This window comes from Eucyclogobius newberryi, unplaced genomic scaffold (genome assembly GCF_026437365.1).
Source record: "Eucyclogobius newberryi isolate DKJ021-1_F unplaced genomic scaffold, fEucNew1.0.hap1 SCAF_5, whole genome shotgun sequence".
Classification (NCBI taxonomy): Eukaryota; Metazoa; Chordata; class Actinopteri; order Gobiiformes; family Gobiidae; genus Eucyclogobius; species Eucyclogobius newberryi.
The window spans coordinates 34,536,749-34,552,423 of record NW_027316167.1 but is presented as its reverse complement, the minus strand read 5'-3'; the positions used below and the strand labels follow the sequence as shown (position 1 = coordinate 34,552,423).

The 15,675-nt window shown below is 44.2% G+C and overlaps 1 protein-coding gene and 1 pseudogene across 1 annotated transcript in view; one reads left to right on the top strand and one right to left on the bottom strand.

The window, feature by feature from the left end:
* Positions 1-1,355: 1,355 nt before the first annotated feature.
* LOC140381514 (cell division cycle protein 20 homolog) lies at positions 1,356-3,511 on the bottom strand (annotated as a pseudogene).
* Positions 3,512-6,180: 2,669 nt separating this feature from the next.
* The window catches only part of LOC140381512 (tumor necrosis factor alpha-induced protein 2-like), a 27,045-nt gene continuing 17,550 nt past the window's right edge, over positions 6,181-15,675 (top strand). Inside the window, exons 1-5 of the mRNA XM_072465582.1 lie at positions 6,181-6,558; positions 6,893-6,997; positions 7,847-8,058; positions 8,600-8,711; positions 9,396-9,503. Of these exons, the coding sequence (XP_072321683.1) occupies positions 6,268-6,558; positions 6,893-6,997; positions 7,847-8,058; positions 8,600-8,711; positions 9,396-9,503 (828 nt within the window). The 5' untranslated portion in view covers positions 6,181-6,267. The remainder of the gene's footprint in view (positions 6,559-6,892; positions 6,998-7,846; positions 8,059-8,599; positions 8,712-9,395; positions 9,504-15,675) is intronic.

Sequence of the window (15,675 nt, the reverse complement as noted above, 5' to 3'; positions counted from 1 at the left end):
ACAGAGGCAGATTCCTGTTTCATGACATGTAATTGATTTAACAGGCTAATTTAATAAATACTTTTACAACACAAGCTCATTCAGTCGAGGTAATCACAGTTTGTATCACAGTTCGTTATGCGTGGATGTACAGTCTTTTAGGAGGAGTTCAGTGGACCTGGACCAACACTGCACAGACGTCAGTAACAACAGAGGGCAGGGCAGGGCACCTGCTCCAGAGAGTTCATGTACACATCACATCCATAATAGATCCATGGTTACATCACGTAAGCTGCACGGGACCATGTGGGGCTATGACAGCGAGAGCACAACAATCCCGAGTCAGCAGAGATCACATCGGAGCGTTAATCAAAGCGGTGACAGGCAACAGGCCACGGCACTGGAGAGCGGAGGTACGTGGAGCCACACCCAAGGACCCGGGAAGTGCCTAGGTCAGAGGATGAATGACAAAACTGATGCGTTTTTTATTGGGTCAACGGCCATAGTGATTGGCCAATAGGAAGAGCCCCAGTGGACCATACTGCCACATTTTGATCAGCTCCTTCCTCGTGAGCAGAGATTTCACCCAGGGATTCGCCACCTCCCCCAACAGACTCACCTGTTTGTCATCTGCCAGCCAGGCCTGCACAGGAGTCCCCGGCACAACATTGATCTCAATATAATTCCATTGAGCTTCATATTCTGGCTCACACCAGTACAGCAACGCTCTGAGCTGAAACAAAGTCATTTTTTCAAACAAGGTAAAGCCCAACCTCCTTCTTCTTTTGATAATTGTAAGGTTTTGAATCGGATATGGGTTTACTCAAACAGCCGGTTGGGAATAGAAATCAGGAGAGTCTGTAACAGATCCTTTGACTTTGATCCTTTGATACGTTTCCATTTTTCAAGTTCTTTTTTATGGTTTTAACAAGAGGAGTATAATTTTTTCCATAATTGTTAAAGGTACAGTTGGAGATGCCTGGACTAAACCTAAATATATATTTATTTTTGTATAAATTAACAGTAGAAAATTAATTCAAAATCAAGATATGGCTAACCTATTACTAAAAGAGTGTTTTAGTAACAATTGAAACAGCATTTCAACCATGGATACATTATCGTCTCATTTACCCAATAAAACACCATTTTACAAATGTTGTTTATTTGTTGACATACTGTATTGCATGTTGTTACAAAAGGAACATCTCTATAAAACAAGGTGTTAGTACAGGGTGTATGGATTAAATAATAAAAAAATAAAATACAGCTTTGCCCTTATGACAAAAAGGGATCTGCTTGAACCAAAATATGACAGTCCATTAAATAGTGTAGTAGCCGAATCCTTTGGACTCAGATGTTTCTTTTGGTATCCTGGACTCATTGTCTAATTGAGTGGTACAAGCCAGTGGTGGTTGGTTTGAGCATTCTGTCCATGGCCTTCTTTTTAACAGGATCCACTTCGAAGCTATTCCATATTTGAATAGTTTCATCACCAGCAACAGTCGCCATTGCAGAGATGTCTGGGCTTAGAATTACACTTAGGACTCTGTCCCCATGTCCTAAAAATGAAAACGGAAAAAAAGGTCAATATTTAAGACAATAAGTTAGTTTCTTAAAAATGACTTGCCATTGAGCCCTGCCACCTTCGTAAATGAAGGGTACTTCCAGAAAACGACATTGTTGTGGGCATATCCATGAGCAGAAACCAATTCTTTATAGTTTGGTGCAAATACAAGCGAAGAAACCTGAAAAGAAAAACATTGAATTTGAGCACTTCCTCTCGCAACATTTGTACGTTAGATTTACTGCCAGAATAAGCCTTACTTGTGACTGAGAGTCTATTGAACTAATGCAAGAGCCACTGTTAACGTTCCAGATGCGTATGTGTCTGTCACTTGTGCCACCTCCAGATGGAAGGATATTTGATTGCCATGGACACCAAGCTAAGGCCTACAAAAATAAATGACACAGATTTGATATAATAGTTTTAACAAAGACTAAAAAAGAAAGAAAAAGTAGCAGACACTGCTTCTTGGTGTTCACTCCAACAGCGAACAGGCTGGTTCTCATTGCCGAGACCACCGTCTGAGACGCTGGGCCACACACATTTACAATACCATGAAAGAATATGGTCATTCCAACATAGGCTAGTGACTCTGGCTGTATGGCTTGCCATGCTGCAAAGTCTTTTCTGGTTCTCAACATCCCACAACTACAGCACAAAATAAGTAATTAATTCCTGAACAACATTTATTGTGCTTAAGAGTATAATTGCATGTACCTGAACTTTGCAATCACTTGTACCAATAGCAAGATAGTTTCCCTCCTTGGTCCAGGACAGAGAACAGATATAATCCTCCTCGCTCGCTCTCAAGCTTCATTAGGAGAATTACATCTCCTTTATTTGCATCCCACAGGTAAACATTGTTGTGAAGTGCCACTGCAAGCATGTTTCGACTGTCAATAAGATTTAGATCTGGAATGTAGATAATAAAAAGTTGATAAAGTGTATCAACAAATGAAATAAAGTTTGCGACTTTACTTACAAAAATCATTACGGAGCTCAGGAGAATCCAAGACTTTGTCAGGTGTTGAGGATATGTATCTAGTCTTTTGAGACAGGACTTGTAGTCTGACTGTAGAGAACCTTCCAATTGTTTTGGTAGCCTGTAATACAGTGTCATACACTCAACGTACCTGCATTTATAGAATGATAGAGAAGTTCAGAGAGTTGTTTCAGTTAAATACCTTCCGGTGCATTTAGAGGCTTTCCTCCAAGATGTAGGATCTTGGCATCTTCAATATCATATCCATTTAGAATCACAGACATGGCTTTCTGATCATTATTAAAAAGCAATGTCAGTCAAAATATTTTAATGAGATTAACGTGGGTTATTTACTTACTGAAGCAGTAGTTTGGTTGTCAGGTTCATTTTCTTTGGAAAGCAAAAAACTGGCCACATCCATCTGTTTACTGTTTCTAATGGGAGGGTGTTTGTTTTTTACCCTTTCCTGCAACAATATTTGTATTAGTGTAACCAGTTCATGTATTATTGTTGTATAATCACACAAAATGGGTGAGGAGGGATGGTGACGCGTGCCTGTGGTTATGACGCGGTCTTGTACCCCCCGTCAGTTTGGAGATTCGAGGAAAGGATATAGTCTTTACTATAGCTAAAAACTGCGGGAATCAATCAAAAAAACACTCTGGGTACATATATGAAGCACAAATAGCAATGTAAGAAGGTTAAAAGCTCTGAAAAGTCGATTTTGCATGTTATGGGACCTTTAATAGGTCTCTATGGCACCACACCTTTATATCTAAGGGATTACGCCTGTGATAATAATAAAAAATGTTCATTACTTTTTTTCGTTTGCATTTAAAGCACTTATTGGCTTGTTTCATTAAATACAAAGTAAGGAAAATATTTACGAAATAACACAAAAAATGAGGACTAATATTGCATTCCAACAAAGCATTTCCAATTACCAGCAGGGTGCCTCTTGTGACTTGTGTACTTGGGAAGTACATTTGAACTAATAAGCCTATTATGCAGTACTTTTGGAGGATTACACGTTTGTCTTTCAACGTTTAATGCCAAAAGCAAAAGGATGCGCTGAAGGAAACTGCGTGGAAATTACAGTTTAGACTCTTCTCCAGCAGAGGGCGTCCTTCAGTGATGCTGCGGATTCAAACTGAAACTGAAACTAATTCGGGAGAAGGGAGGATGCTCTGAGGGGCTCTAGCCTTGATGATTCCTGCTTCAGACCTGCTTCAGACTAGATTCAGTCCTTTTTTAGCCCAGATGCCACTGAAGGTGAAAAGCAAATGGGGGAAAAGGTTATGTTCGTTTTGGCCGAATAAAAAAGGCAAGTCAAATGATCCTTTCTTGTGTAGAAAAATATCTGTTGTATCGTCTGGACTGTTTTTAGAACACAGTCATTCTCAATCTGCGAAGAGAATGAGAAACAAAAGCCCAGATCTAAAGGCCGTTTACAGCTGTGTTTGGTCAATAATTGATTGTAGACATGTGACTGTTTTCTTTCTGTTCAGGAAAAAAAAAAGAAGATGAAGCTGAGAAGATAAAAGTGGAGGCCCTTGAAAATGAAGCTGCAGGTAGAAGTTCATGACAATATTGTACATGGAATAGAAGTTAAACATGTTTGAAGCACAATTATTCAAGTGAATTTATCTTTATTTTGACATTTTCTTTCTCTTTGGATATAAACAAAAGTAAGAGTGTTACACATGAGTAGGATGTTTCCTCTGCATGGGGCCGGAGCCAGAGCCTGCACGAGGCCGGCCTCCTGCTGGTGTCAAAGTCAGGATTAAACATAGACCGGCCTCCTGCTGGTGCCAAAGTCAGGATTAAACATAGACCGGCCTCCTGCTGGTGCCAAAGTCAGGATTAAACATAGACCGGCCTCCTGCTGGTGCCAAAGTCAGGATTAAACATAGACCGGCCTCCTGCTGGTGCCAAAGTCAGGATTAAACATAGACCGGCCTCCTGCTGGTGCCAAAGTCAGGATTAAACATAGACCGGCCTCCTGCTGGTGCCAAAGTCAGGATTAAACATAGACCGGCCTCCTGCTGGTGCCCAGAGTCAGGACTAAACATGGACCGGCCTCCTGCTGGTGCCAGAGTCAGGATTAAACATGGACCGGCCTCCTGCTGGTGCCAGAGTCAGGACTAAACATGGACCGGCCTCCTGCTGGTGCCAGAGTCAGGACTAAACATGGACCGGCCTCCTGCTGGTGCCCAGAGTCAGGACTAAACATGGACCGGCCTCCTGCTGGTGCCAGAGTCAGGACTAAACAGGGAGCGGCCTCCTGCTGGTGCCCAGAGTCAGGACTAAACATGGACCGGCCTCCTGCTGGTGCCCAGAGACAGGACTAAACAGGGAGCGGCCTCCTGCTGGTGCCCAGAGTCAGGACTAAACATGGACCGGCCTCCTGCTGGTGCCCAGAGACAGGACTAAACATGGACCGGCCTCCTGCTGGTGCCAGAGTCAGGACTAAACATGGACCGGCCTCCTGCTGGTGCCCAGAGTCAGGACTAAACATGGGCCGGCCTCCTGCTGGTGCCAGAGTCAGGACTAAACAGGGAGCGGCCTCCTGCTGGTGCCAGAGTCAGGACTAAACATGGACTGGCCTCCTGCTGGTGCCCAGAGACAGGACTAAACATGGACCGGCCTCCTGCTGGTGCCCAGAGTCAGGACTAAACATGGACCGGCCTGCTGCTGGTGCCAAAGTCAGGACTGAATATGTACCGGCCTCCTGCTGGTGCCAGAGTCAGGACTAAACATGGACCGGCCTCCTGCTGGTGCCAGAGTCAGGATTAAACATGGACCGGCCTCCTGCTGGTGCCCAGAGTCAGGACTAAACATGGGCCGGCCTCCTGCTGGTGCCCAGAGTCAGGACTAAACATGGACCGGCCTCCTGCTGGTGCCAGAGTCAGGATTAAACATGGACCGGCCTCCTGCTGGTGCCCAGAGTCAGGACTAAACATGGGCCGGCCTCCTGCTGGTGCCAGAGTCAGGACTAAACATGGACCGGCCTCCTGCTGGTGCCAAAGTCAGGACTGAACATGTACCGGCCTCCTGCTGGTGCCAGAGTCAGGACTAAACATGGACCGGCCTCCTGCTGGTGCCCAGAGTCAGGACTAAACATGGACCGGCCTCCTGCTGGTGCCAGAGTCAGGTTAAAACATGGACCGGCCTCCTGCTGGTGCCCAGAGCCAGGACTAAACATGGGCCGGCCTCCTGCTGGTGCCAAAGTCAGGACTGAACATGTACCGGCCTCCTGCTGGTGTCAAAGTCAGGACTAAACATGGACCGGCCTCCTGCTAGTGTCAGAGTCAGGACTAAACATAGGCCGGCCTCCTGCTGGTGCCAGAGTCAGGACAAAACATGGACCGGCCTCCTGCTGGTGTCAGAGTCAGGATTAAACATGGACTGGCCTCCTGCTGGTGCGAGTCAGGACTAAACATGGACCGGCCTCCTGCTGGTGTCAGAGTCAGGATTAAACATGGACCGGCCTCCTGCTGGTGTCAGAGTCAGGATTAAACATGGAGCGGCCTCCTGCTGGTGCCAGAGTCAGGACTAAACATGGCCTGGCCTCCTGCTGGTGCCCAGAGTCAGGACTAAACATGGCCTGGCCTCCTGCTGGTGCCGGAGGATTGACTTGTATATTATTGCTCCAGTCTCTGACCAGCAGGAGGTCCAGCTCACAGAGGCGGAGCTTCCTTTCGAGCGACTGTGCAGGAGCCTGGTGCTGACAGAGACGCAGATGACCGAGGAAGGTCTTTCTGACGAGGACCAGACCCAACTACACCAAGACCTGGACACGCTCTGGACCCAGATCCGAGCCGAGGTCCAGAAAAGCTTCGGTCCAGACTTCCACGAGGGGAGTCTGCGCGCGGCGGTGAAGTGTATTCTGCAGCAGGAGGAGATGGACAGTAAGTGGCTCAGTCTGGATCCAGGACTGGTCCCGGTGTGGCGCCCGAACAGGACTCTGCTGGACCACAACGAGGTTCTGGGGCATATGGTCCAAGCCTGCCTCTCACAGCGCCCCCTGCAGGTGAGGCACACTGTCACTGATTTGGTAATAGTCACTCTGGAAGCTTTAATACTGGTACTTAACTTACGTAGATTGTGATTTTGCTGAAACGTATCTGCAATATAAGCCTTTTTCAGATGCTTTCCTTTTAAAAACATACACTTTATGAGCATGATGTCATTGGGATATATTTAGTTTGTCAACTTAAGTGAAAAGTATGGGGCAACAGAGTGGATTATACTTCTTCCAAAGCTAAATTCAGCATGAAGTCTGATCCCTGGGCCAAAGTTTGGACATCATCACTTCATACACTCCAGCTACAGAATCATCATCACTTTCTCCTTCTTTTCCTCAGGATGGAGCAGGAGACAAGTCTGAAGCTGAAACGGCGTCAGCTGCAGAAGGAGAACTGAAGGCTGAATCTGAGAAGGCTTCAAAGCAGGACTCTCTGGATGTCACTGTAAGTAAGACTAAACCAGGACTAAGATCTTAAAAAGGGAGGAGGACGCAGAGGTGAGAGTTAGATTAAGCAGAGGATTTAATTTATTTTCCTTATTGTAAACCAGGAAGTCCCATTAAGATATCCAAGGCAGCAACGACATAATCAACAGGTTTATGTTTTTCTTGAGGGATTCAAACCTGTCAAGATGCAGAGGAGCAGGTCAGATGGAGCAGAGGATGCAGCGTATCTTAGGGTCCTGCCTCAAACACACTTTAACTTGCGACTAAACGCTAGATCCACATTATTGTTTCGTCACTAAACTTTGTACAGATAATTTTAAAAGCATTGTCTACTGCCCCTAGTCCTTATTTGACAATTATAGTACAAACTAGGTACATTTGCATCTCGTGTACTGCCTCTAGTGGTCACTGCAAGTCCTCTGTGACAGAACACAACTGGGCCCCAGAAGAGGTGGAGGGCCCCCTGACCTTTTCCTGATTTATTCCTTTTTGTCCACCATCTGATAAAAGGTGGTGATGATCAAGCTGCTAAAGCATGTTAAACATAAAAAAGAAGACTTATTTCAAATGAATCATTCTGGGAAGATACAGGGTCAGTCTACTCCAAAAAAAACCTTCTTAAAACTTAAAAACGGTAATTGGCTTTGTAGATTCCGCCCCTCGCCCTCCTTTAGTCATCCTGACACTTTAGCTCTATTTGAAGTGTGATTGTAGGCAGAGTTTATGTGTTTAAAGAGTGTGTTGTGTGCGTGTGTGTGTGTGTGTGTGTGTGTGTGTGCGTGTGTGTGCGTGTGTGTGTCTGTGTGTGTCTGTGTGTGTCTGTGTGTGTCTGTGTGTGTCTGTGTAGATTTGTCGTCTGGCGGCTCAGATGAGGGAGGACTTGTTGTACGTCCAGAAGACAGTGAGTCCTTGTTACCCGGAGCACATGAACATTTTGCAGACGTATCTGCTGCTGTATCACCGCTGCTTCTCCTCGCGCCTGGAACAACTCGCTAACGCTCCTCTGGACAACAAGGGCCTCTCCTGTCTGCTGCACTGGGCCAATCACAGCTACCCCAGGTTAGAAAGTGTTCCTGCCTCACAACAAGAGGGTCCCAGGTTCAATTCATGTGGAATGTGTGGATCTTTTAGCTCAGTTACTCTGTTGTTTGTTAAGGCTTTGACAAACTAATACTATTTTTTGTAAATGTTTTTTAGTTTTAAAACATAAGATGCGCTTAAATGAGTTGTCGCTCATCTATGTTTACGTTTGTATTAACAATTTTAGCTGCAAAATGTTAGTGCTTATGTTGAATAAATAGTCAGTAACATAAGGTGACTTTTATGGATGGGCAAGCAGGTGGTCATCAATATTTAGTGGATAACATTTACCTGCAAAAATGAAAAACAAAACAAAAAACTAAGATGCAAAAGTGAGAACAAGGGCAAACAGCTATCCTATTGAACAAAGCTCTGTGAAGTCACAACATGTGCAGCTGCAGGAGAAGAAGGACCAAGCTTCCTGCAGTACTGCTCAGCAGTCTGTATTTACATGTAATGTACATGTCAGTGTACATTACCTAATATTGGATCTGGTTTCAAACATGTGCTGCTGTTTCAGGGAGGTCGTGGACCCAGAGCTGGAGGGTAAAGTGGACACAGACTCTCTGGGCCCTTTGCTGCCCACAGAGCTGGTGCAGACGCTTCAGGAGCAGTACCTGACCTTCATACAGGTATCGACCAGGCTTCAGCACATCGTACTGTTGGTTCTACTGATTCCACTAATTCATCACAAATACTCACGCTACTGTAATTAAGTTGATTTCTTAAAACTTGTACTTGTAAACGAGTACAATTCTAGTTATGTAACTGTACTTCATTAGCGTTACTGAGTATAGCACTCGTTCAGAAGCGCGTTTGTCTCTTTTTCTAAACCTTCAAACGCATAACGCTCCATGGCCTGCACCGACTGAACAGAGGATATGAAGAATGTGCTTACATCAGTTTGAACAGTCAATTTGAATAAAATATTGATCCAAAATGCTACTAAAAGCAATTACCGGTATTGTAATTCACATACTTTTTACTGGCAGCTGTACTTGTACTTGTTATTAGGCTCATTTTAGCCATGTAACTTACTTGTCAAATACAACTTTTTTCATGTTATTTCGGTGTACATTTCCCACTGTAGGTAAAAGTTGACAATGTGAAGCTATTAAAATTAGATTTTTTTGGGGGGTATTTTTAATATCTGTGGATACACAATTTGTGTATTATTTTATGTTTTGTCTGATAACAATAATACAAAACCATAAATCACACACATTTAAACCAATACTCCTTACAATCCTTTTATATTCTTAATTAAGTAGATGTACTCATTTCATCTCAAATACTATTTGTTTTTATTTCATTAGGAGTGCTTGCAGAGGGCACTGAAGTTTGAGCAGGAGTTGTGGGACAAACCGTCCAAATGGAGCAGTGAGGAGTGCAGTTTTCCTCAGTTGGCCTCAGACGTTCTCCAGGTCAGTGCTCATCACCGTGACTCCAGCCTCAGACACAGGACAAGGCAGTGTGTGTTGTTGTAGGTGTTAGTCTCCTCTGTGTGTGTGTGTGTGTGTGTGTGTGTGTGTGTGTGTGCGCGTGTGTGTGTGTGTGTGTGTTGCAGGTGTTAGTCTCCTCTGTGTGTGTGTGTGTGTGTGTAGGGTAACATACTAGTACAAGTACTGTAAGGTTATGAATGTCCACCCACTTGTAAAGGGGGCGGGGCATTCAGGTTTGATATTGATTAAAGAATTGCTCAAGAATTCAAACATGACACACTGCCTAAGTGTGGGTAAGTTTGAATCGTATTTTTAAGAGAAGAATGGGGCACCAGCCAGATAATCGGCAATTTAACAACTTTAAAATCAGATATCTAGATTAATTAATTAATTAGAAATTAATTTGCTCGTTGATCTAAAGGTTTGAGAACGTAACCGTGACATTGACCCCTTTTCTGGAAATGAAGGAACACTTAACCAAATGTGGGTTATGAAGATTTAATGACCAAAGAATTAAACAGATAAATATGAATCAGGAATATGCAAATGAGTCGATAACAGATGGAAAACACTAGACATGATGGTTCTAGATCTATCTAGGTGTGTGCAAGAGTTAACTCTCAGATGAAATTCAGCCAGCCTGTGAAGTGGATTCATACGAACGGAACCAGAAGCTGTGATCCTGAGGAGACGGGCCTGCGTGGGGTCCAAGGGCCTGCTTGGGGTCCAAGGGCCTGCGTGGGGTCCAAGGGCCTGCGTGGGGTCCAAGGGCCTGCTTGGGGTCCAAGGGCCTGCGTGGGGTCCAAGGGCCTGCGTGGGGTCCAAGGGCCTGCTTGGGGTCCAAGGGCCTGCGTGGGGTCCAAGGGCCTGCGTGGGGTCCAAGGGCCTGCTCTGGAGTTCGGCTCTGACGTTGTCTGGCCAAAGAAGGACTGGATCGGTTCTGCGATCTGCGTTCTCCTTGCCTCTGAGGCGTTCTCCTTGGCTCTGAGGCGTTCTCCTTGGCTCTGAGGCGTTCCCGAATGAAAAGGCCGTCGTGCTGCTCCACCGATGTGGCTGATCTAAAAGGCTGTGGACTTGAAAAAGTTGCAAAAGGTCCTTGCTTGATTTTGCGTGATGCAGCATCAATCACGTTTTTAAAAACGGGCACAGGTTTCTTAGTTCCGGGAGGGAACATTAGCTTCTCTTGGAAAAGTCTTTGTCCCGTAGCGTAGCATCGCTCACGCTAACTAGGCCCGAGGCCTGCTTCCAAGGCCTCATGGACCTTGCTGGTGGGACCCTGGATGGAGGGTCGCGCTTCGAAAGAAACTCGGATGGAACTCGCTCTGGAGCTCGGATGGAACTGGTCGGTAACTCTCTGCTCTTTCCTTTTGTCTTTCCCCGCGGGGGTTTTGGCGCCGTGGCTTCAGCCAATCAGCATGCACGCTGGGGTCAAAGCTGATAAGGAGACGAGATCTGGCTTTAGGCCACAAGAGTTACACAAAAAGGTAAAATTGTCCACAAAACAAGTTATGAAACAGTTAAAATGACATGTTAAACACGATGGCACAATATGTACATGTAAAGTCATCTGGTGGACACATTTTTGCAATCTGATGATTGTCTATTAAAACCACTAAAACCTCATAGTCTTTCAGCGTTTTAGCGTTTGTCTTGGAGAGATCGTTACTCTCTGTAATCCAAAAGGAGTCATTTGATGAAAAGTTATTTTCAAAGTTCAGAGCGTCTCTGTTGTCGCTATCACGTCCTCTTTCTTCTGAGGGCAGTAAAACTCCACACGGGCAGTAGATAACACCTAGCCCGCATTCATGTCACCATGGCAACAGGGGGAGGACATCTGCATATCTTACATCCCCCCCTTTTGTGGCAATCTTCGCCCATGATACGAGGTTGGCACAACTTGGCACCTATGAAGATGTCCATGGTCCGTTGTCACAGAGGTGGCTTGGTTCTACGCTAACTGTGTGGCAAGTTAGGCTAGGATGTGCCTCACTAAAGCTAAGGTGTACATAGACTAATGTTGGTTGAAGTCTTTAAATGCTAAAATAAATTTGCAAAATCAAAGTTTTGCTAATTTATTTGGAGAAATTTCAGCAAAACTACCTGTCTTTGGAGGTGGTAGCTAATGCTAAGCTATTAGCTGAAAGCTGATAAAGGCTGTGTTCTTAGCAGGGAGCTAAGTTCACTGCTATTAGCGATGGCTAATAGTAGAGAAGTTGTGGCTATGCACATGAATTTATAAAAATTTTGAGATTCATAAATTTTGAGATAGCTGTTGAGCGATTTACCGAAGCAGTCTTATCAAAACAAAAACGAGGTTGAAAACTAAGCCTATGAAAGCTAAGGTTTACATCAATACAAGAATATTTTGCAAAAATTGCAAAAAGAAAAAGATTTTTGAGCAAAATCTGAGAATTGTTTGTTTGCTGACTGTATTGAACTCTGTTGTTCAGAGTTTGGTTGCAGTCATATTGAAAACATTAACCTCAGTAAAAGAAAGGTGCATAAAGATTAGTTAGAGGGTTGGAAAAGAGGTTAGTAGAAGTTAGAACTGCTCCCCCCGTGGTTGAAGAAGGGATTGTTGTTTAAGCAGCTCAGCGTTGCTTGTGTAGACGCTGAATGGTTTGTGGGTTTAGGTTCACAAGGACGGGCTTTACCCTATTTTGTGTCTATTTACAAAACAGAAACTGTACGTTTCATGTTTATGTAGCGCATAGAGCGCAGCTTGAGCTCTAAATAAAGTCCGTTGTTCTGGACTTTCGTTGGTCTGTTTCAGGTTTTGGGGCAGTTATGAACTAACCATTATACCTGGCAAAATACTATGCTGTGCTGGTGTTGTTAAAGCAAGTATTTTTGTTTTTCTCCGTCCGCAGGATTGGCTACAGGTGCAACTGTTTCTCGTGTCTTTTATCACATGCTCTTAAGCATGTAGACAGCAGGGTTCCTCCTAATGCCAATGTCTTTGTCTTGTTTGGGTGCCTTTGGGACTTGACAGAGGACTTTACTGACTGGTTAGCTACCCCCCTGTGGTTTTGACACATCACGAGGGCGGGCGAAGTGAATGTGTCTTGGAACACAAAGAGCAGACACTGTAGGGCCTGTGGGCGGGACCAAAGGCCGATGTGCATTAAGGAAATCTCACGAGCAGCGTTTGTATCAGTGATGACAAGAAAGGAAGATCAGGGCTGATGCAAGTGTGACATTGGCGGACAGGGAAGATAAGGAGTGGGTGGAGGAGGGGCCAGAGGTGGTCACAGAGGCTGCAGCAGAAGAAGGGGTGGGATGGGTGGGTCTGGGTTGAGCAGAACCATGAGTTGTGCGCTTAGGTTCTGAATCAGCCTGAAAAGAGAGTGTCATAAGTGATAACTGCTGTGCTAAGACGATTCATTTTGAGATTAGTCTTGTTTGTCAGGTTAGTCTTGTCTAAGTCTGTCTGTGGGCGTTTCTGCTCCAGTGGAGTCGTGTCCCGGCACAAGACGTTGATTTGGGCTCTTAAAGACATGTTTTGTGTCAATTTGAGGCCTGTTTTTCTATCTTTCTGATCCCTGTGGTTTGGGAAAGATTTGTGTGCCGCTGATGCGGTCTTATAAGTCTGACTTTTGTTCTTTCCGTTCACAACAGGCAAAGGTTTTTGCACTTGTGCTGAAAGTGTCAGTTGTTTAAAATCGATTAGGGGTTCAAACCGATTAAGTAGATCTTGACCTACAAGGAGAGGAATTGGGTTGAGTGAAGACAAGAAGAAGGGATGGACTACAGTCACAGGTCCGATTGTTAAGCGGATTCGAGCCATTTTGGTGAGGACAATGTTAGTGTCCGAGTATGGCTGGACTTCAAGGGAGCATGAACTGCAGTTCAGTTTTCTTCCGTTCACATCAATTGCTCTCTGCAATTTGTTGAAAAGCACGTGTGACATAACACTGATGTCAGCAGCTGTGTCAAGTATTGCTTCTTGTTGGAGCTCGTTGTCAAGGATAGTGGGCAGATAAAGTTTTTGATCTGGGCCCTTTTTAAGAAGGTTGCACAAAAATCGTCTGAAAGGACGTTTGGTTTGGTTGTCAAGTGCATAATAGTTTTGAAGTTCGTTTTCTGAACTCACTATTTGTGATGCACTGTTTTGACTAAGAGCATGTTTTGGTTTGATGCTGGGTCCAATTTCTGCTATGTTAAGCTCAGATTGGTTAATTGGGCTTAGCATGGGCTCTGGGATGCCCGGGCAAAGTTCACCATCCTTTATCAGCTGTTCAGACTGCTGTAAGGAGGTTTCCACTTTGGTCTGATGGTTTAAAGTGGCTGTCGTGACTAGCTCAGTTTTACCATCACTGTAAGACAGGTCGGTGTCTTCACCTTCAGAATCACTGCTTTGTTGCTCGTGTACTTCTGGTGAGATTGTTTCAAAGTTTTTGTTATACTTTGATTTTCTGTTCTTATCATGGATGGTGAAGTGACCCCCCTTTTGGAAATTATGTTTAGTTTTGCAACTCTTTGCATAATTAGGGTCTCGTTCACGCTCATTGATATGAACTGTCTCAAGGTTGTACAGTGTGCTCACACGCTTTCTATGCTCTTGTTGAGTAGGGACCTGATTTGGATAATTTCTTCGCTTCTTTGTTGGGCGAGAAGTTGTTTTTGAGCTGCAGGTGTCACAGTCTGGAGTCTTAAACTGTTTTTGGCAGTTTGACTCGAGATTAGAGTCCTCAGTCTGCTCTCTGTGGTTTAGCACTGATTGTTTGTGTTTAATAAACGCTCGGTTAGCTAATTCACGCAGCTGGCGACTTGTCTGTGTACGAGGACATGCAGCAATACCAAGGTGATAGTTGGTGGTGGGATGAAGATTTTCAATGAAGAGTGATTTGAAGATCAAATCTTCCTCCATTTCAAACTCATTTCTAGGACCAAAATATGTGTCACGTAGCCTGCAATAGAAAGCCAGAGGAGACTCCTGTCGAGATTGCTTTACTGTGAAAGCTGCAAGGAGGAATGTGTTCTGCCCGTCTGAAAACTCTTCGGTGAGAGCTTTGGTCAGAAGACGATAGTCAACCTTGACATGGGAAGACTGTCTGTCAATGAATTTACTAACATTCCGACTGGAAGTTAATTTTATCAAAGCGATTTTGTCTTTTACTGTGGCATGGGGGAATATTTCCCAGAAAAATTGAACTTCCTTCAGATAGGAGTCAATTTCAGGAAGCGACCCGTCAAATTTGGGTTCAAAGCGTGAAATTCTCTCTGCCATGCGACAGAGATCTTTGAATGAGACGCTGTAAATAGTGTCATTTCTGCCACCATTTTCTGGAGTTGACGTTTCTGATTTAAAACGTCTCAGCTCTAAGTTGTTTTGATCAAACTCCTTTAGAGCTGTCTTGTTTAGCTCAGTGCGTGCTTCGGCTAAATCCTGTTGTTGTTTGGAGATGATTTCTCCTGCTTTGTCAAGATCTGAATATGCAGAATTCAGTTGACCTTTTCATGTTTTGATTTCATGATTTTCAGGTCACCTGAAAGAATGTTCTTTTCCTCTTTGAGAGATGCAACTTGTGTGGCAAGTTCATCCTTTTGTTTCTCTGCATAAATCAAAGCTTCTTCTTTCTCCTGAAGTTGCTTATTTGATTTTTGTAGTTGTAAGTTCCTTACAACTGCCATTTGTCCTAACGGCTGGGTTAGGTTATGGTCTTGTTGACTTTCTCTTACAGCCCCATTTACCAAAGGCGATGCTTGGTATTTTAATTCAGAGCGGTCAGGTGTTTGCAATTTACCCAAAAAGAGTTTTTCAGCTAAAATCTCTAAAACTCGGTCAAGGACGTCTCCCTGACCAATAATAGAGGGTGCTAGGACTTCCATTTTGTATGGAGACTCTAGTCTGCTGCTTTGTTAAAACTCATGTAGCAAGAACATTTGAAATCCGCTTAATTAGGACAAAGGTTGAAATTTAGCAGTTTATAACTGTCCAGCAGTTATGCAGCTAAAGGAAGTGGATGAAGTTTCACAAGTTGCCTAATCGTTAATGAGTTGGAATTAACTATTTAGGTTTTGTTTGTGAATTATCAAATTGGTTGGAATTGCTTGGATGGGAATTTATCACACTGAGGCTTGAATAAGCTTGTAACGTGGAGTCGTAAACAAGCTGAAATAAATCAAATCAGATGAACTGATAAGATTAGAA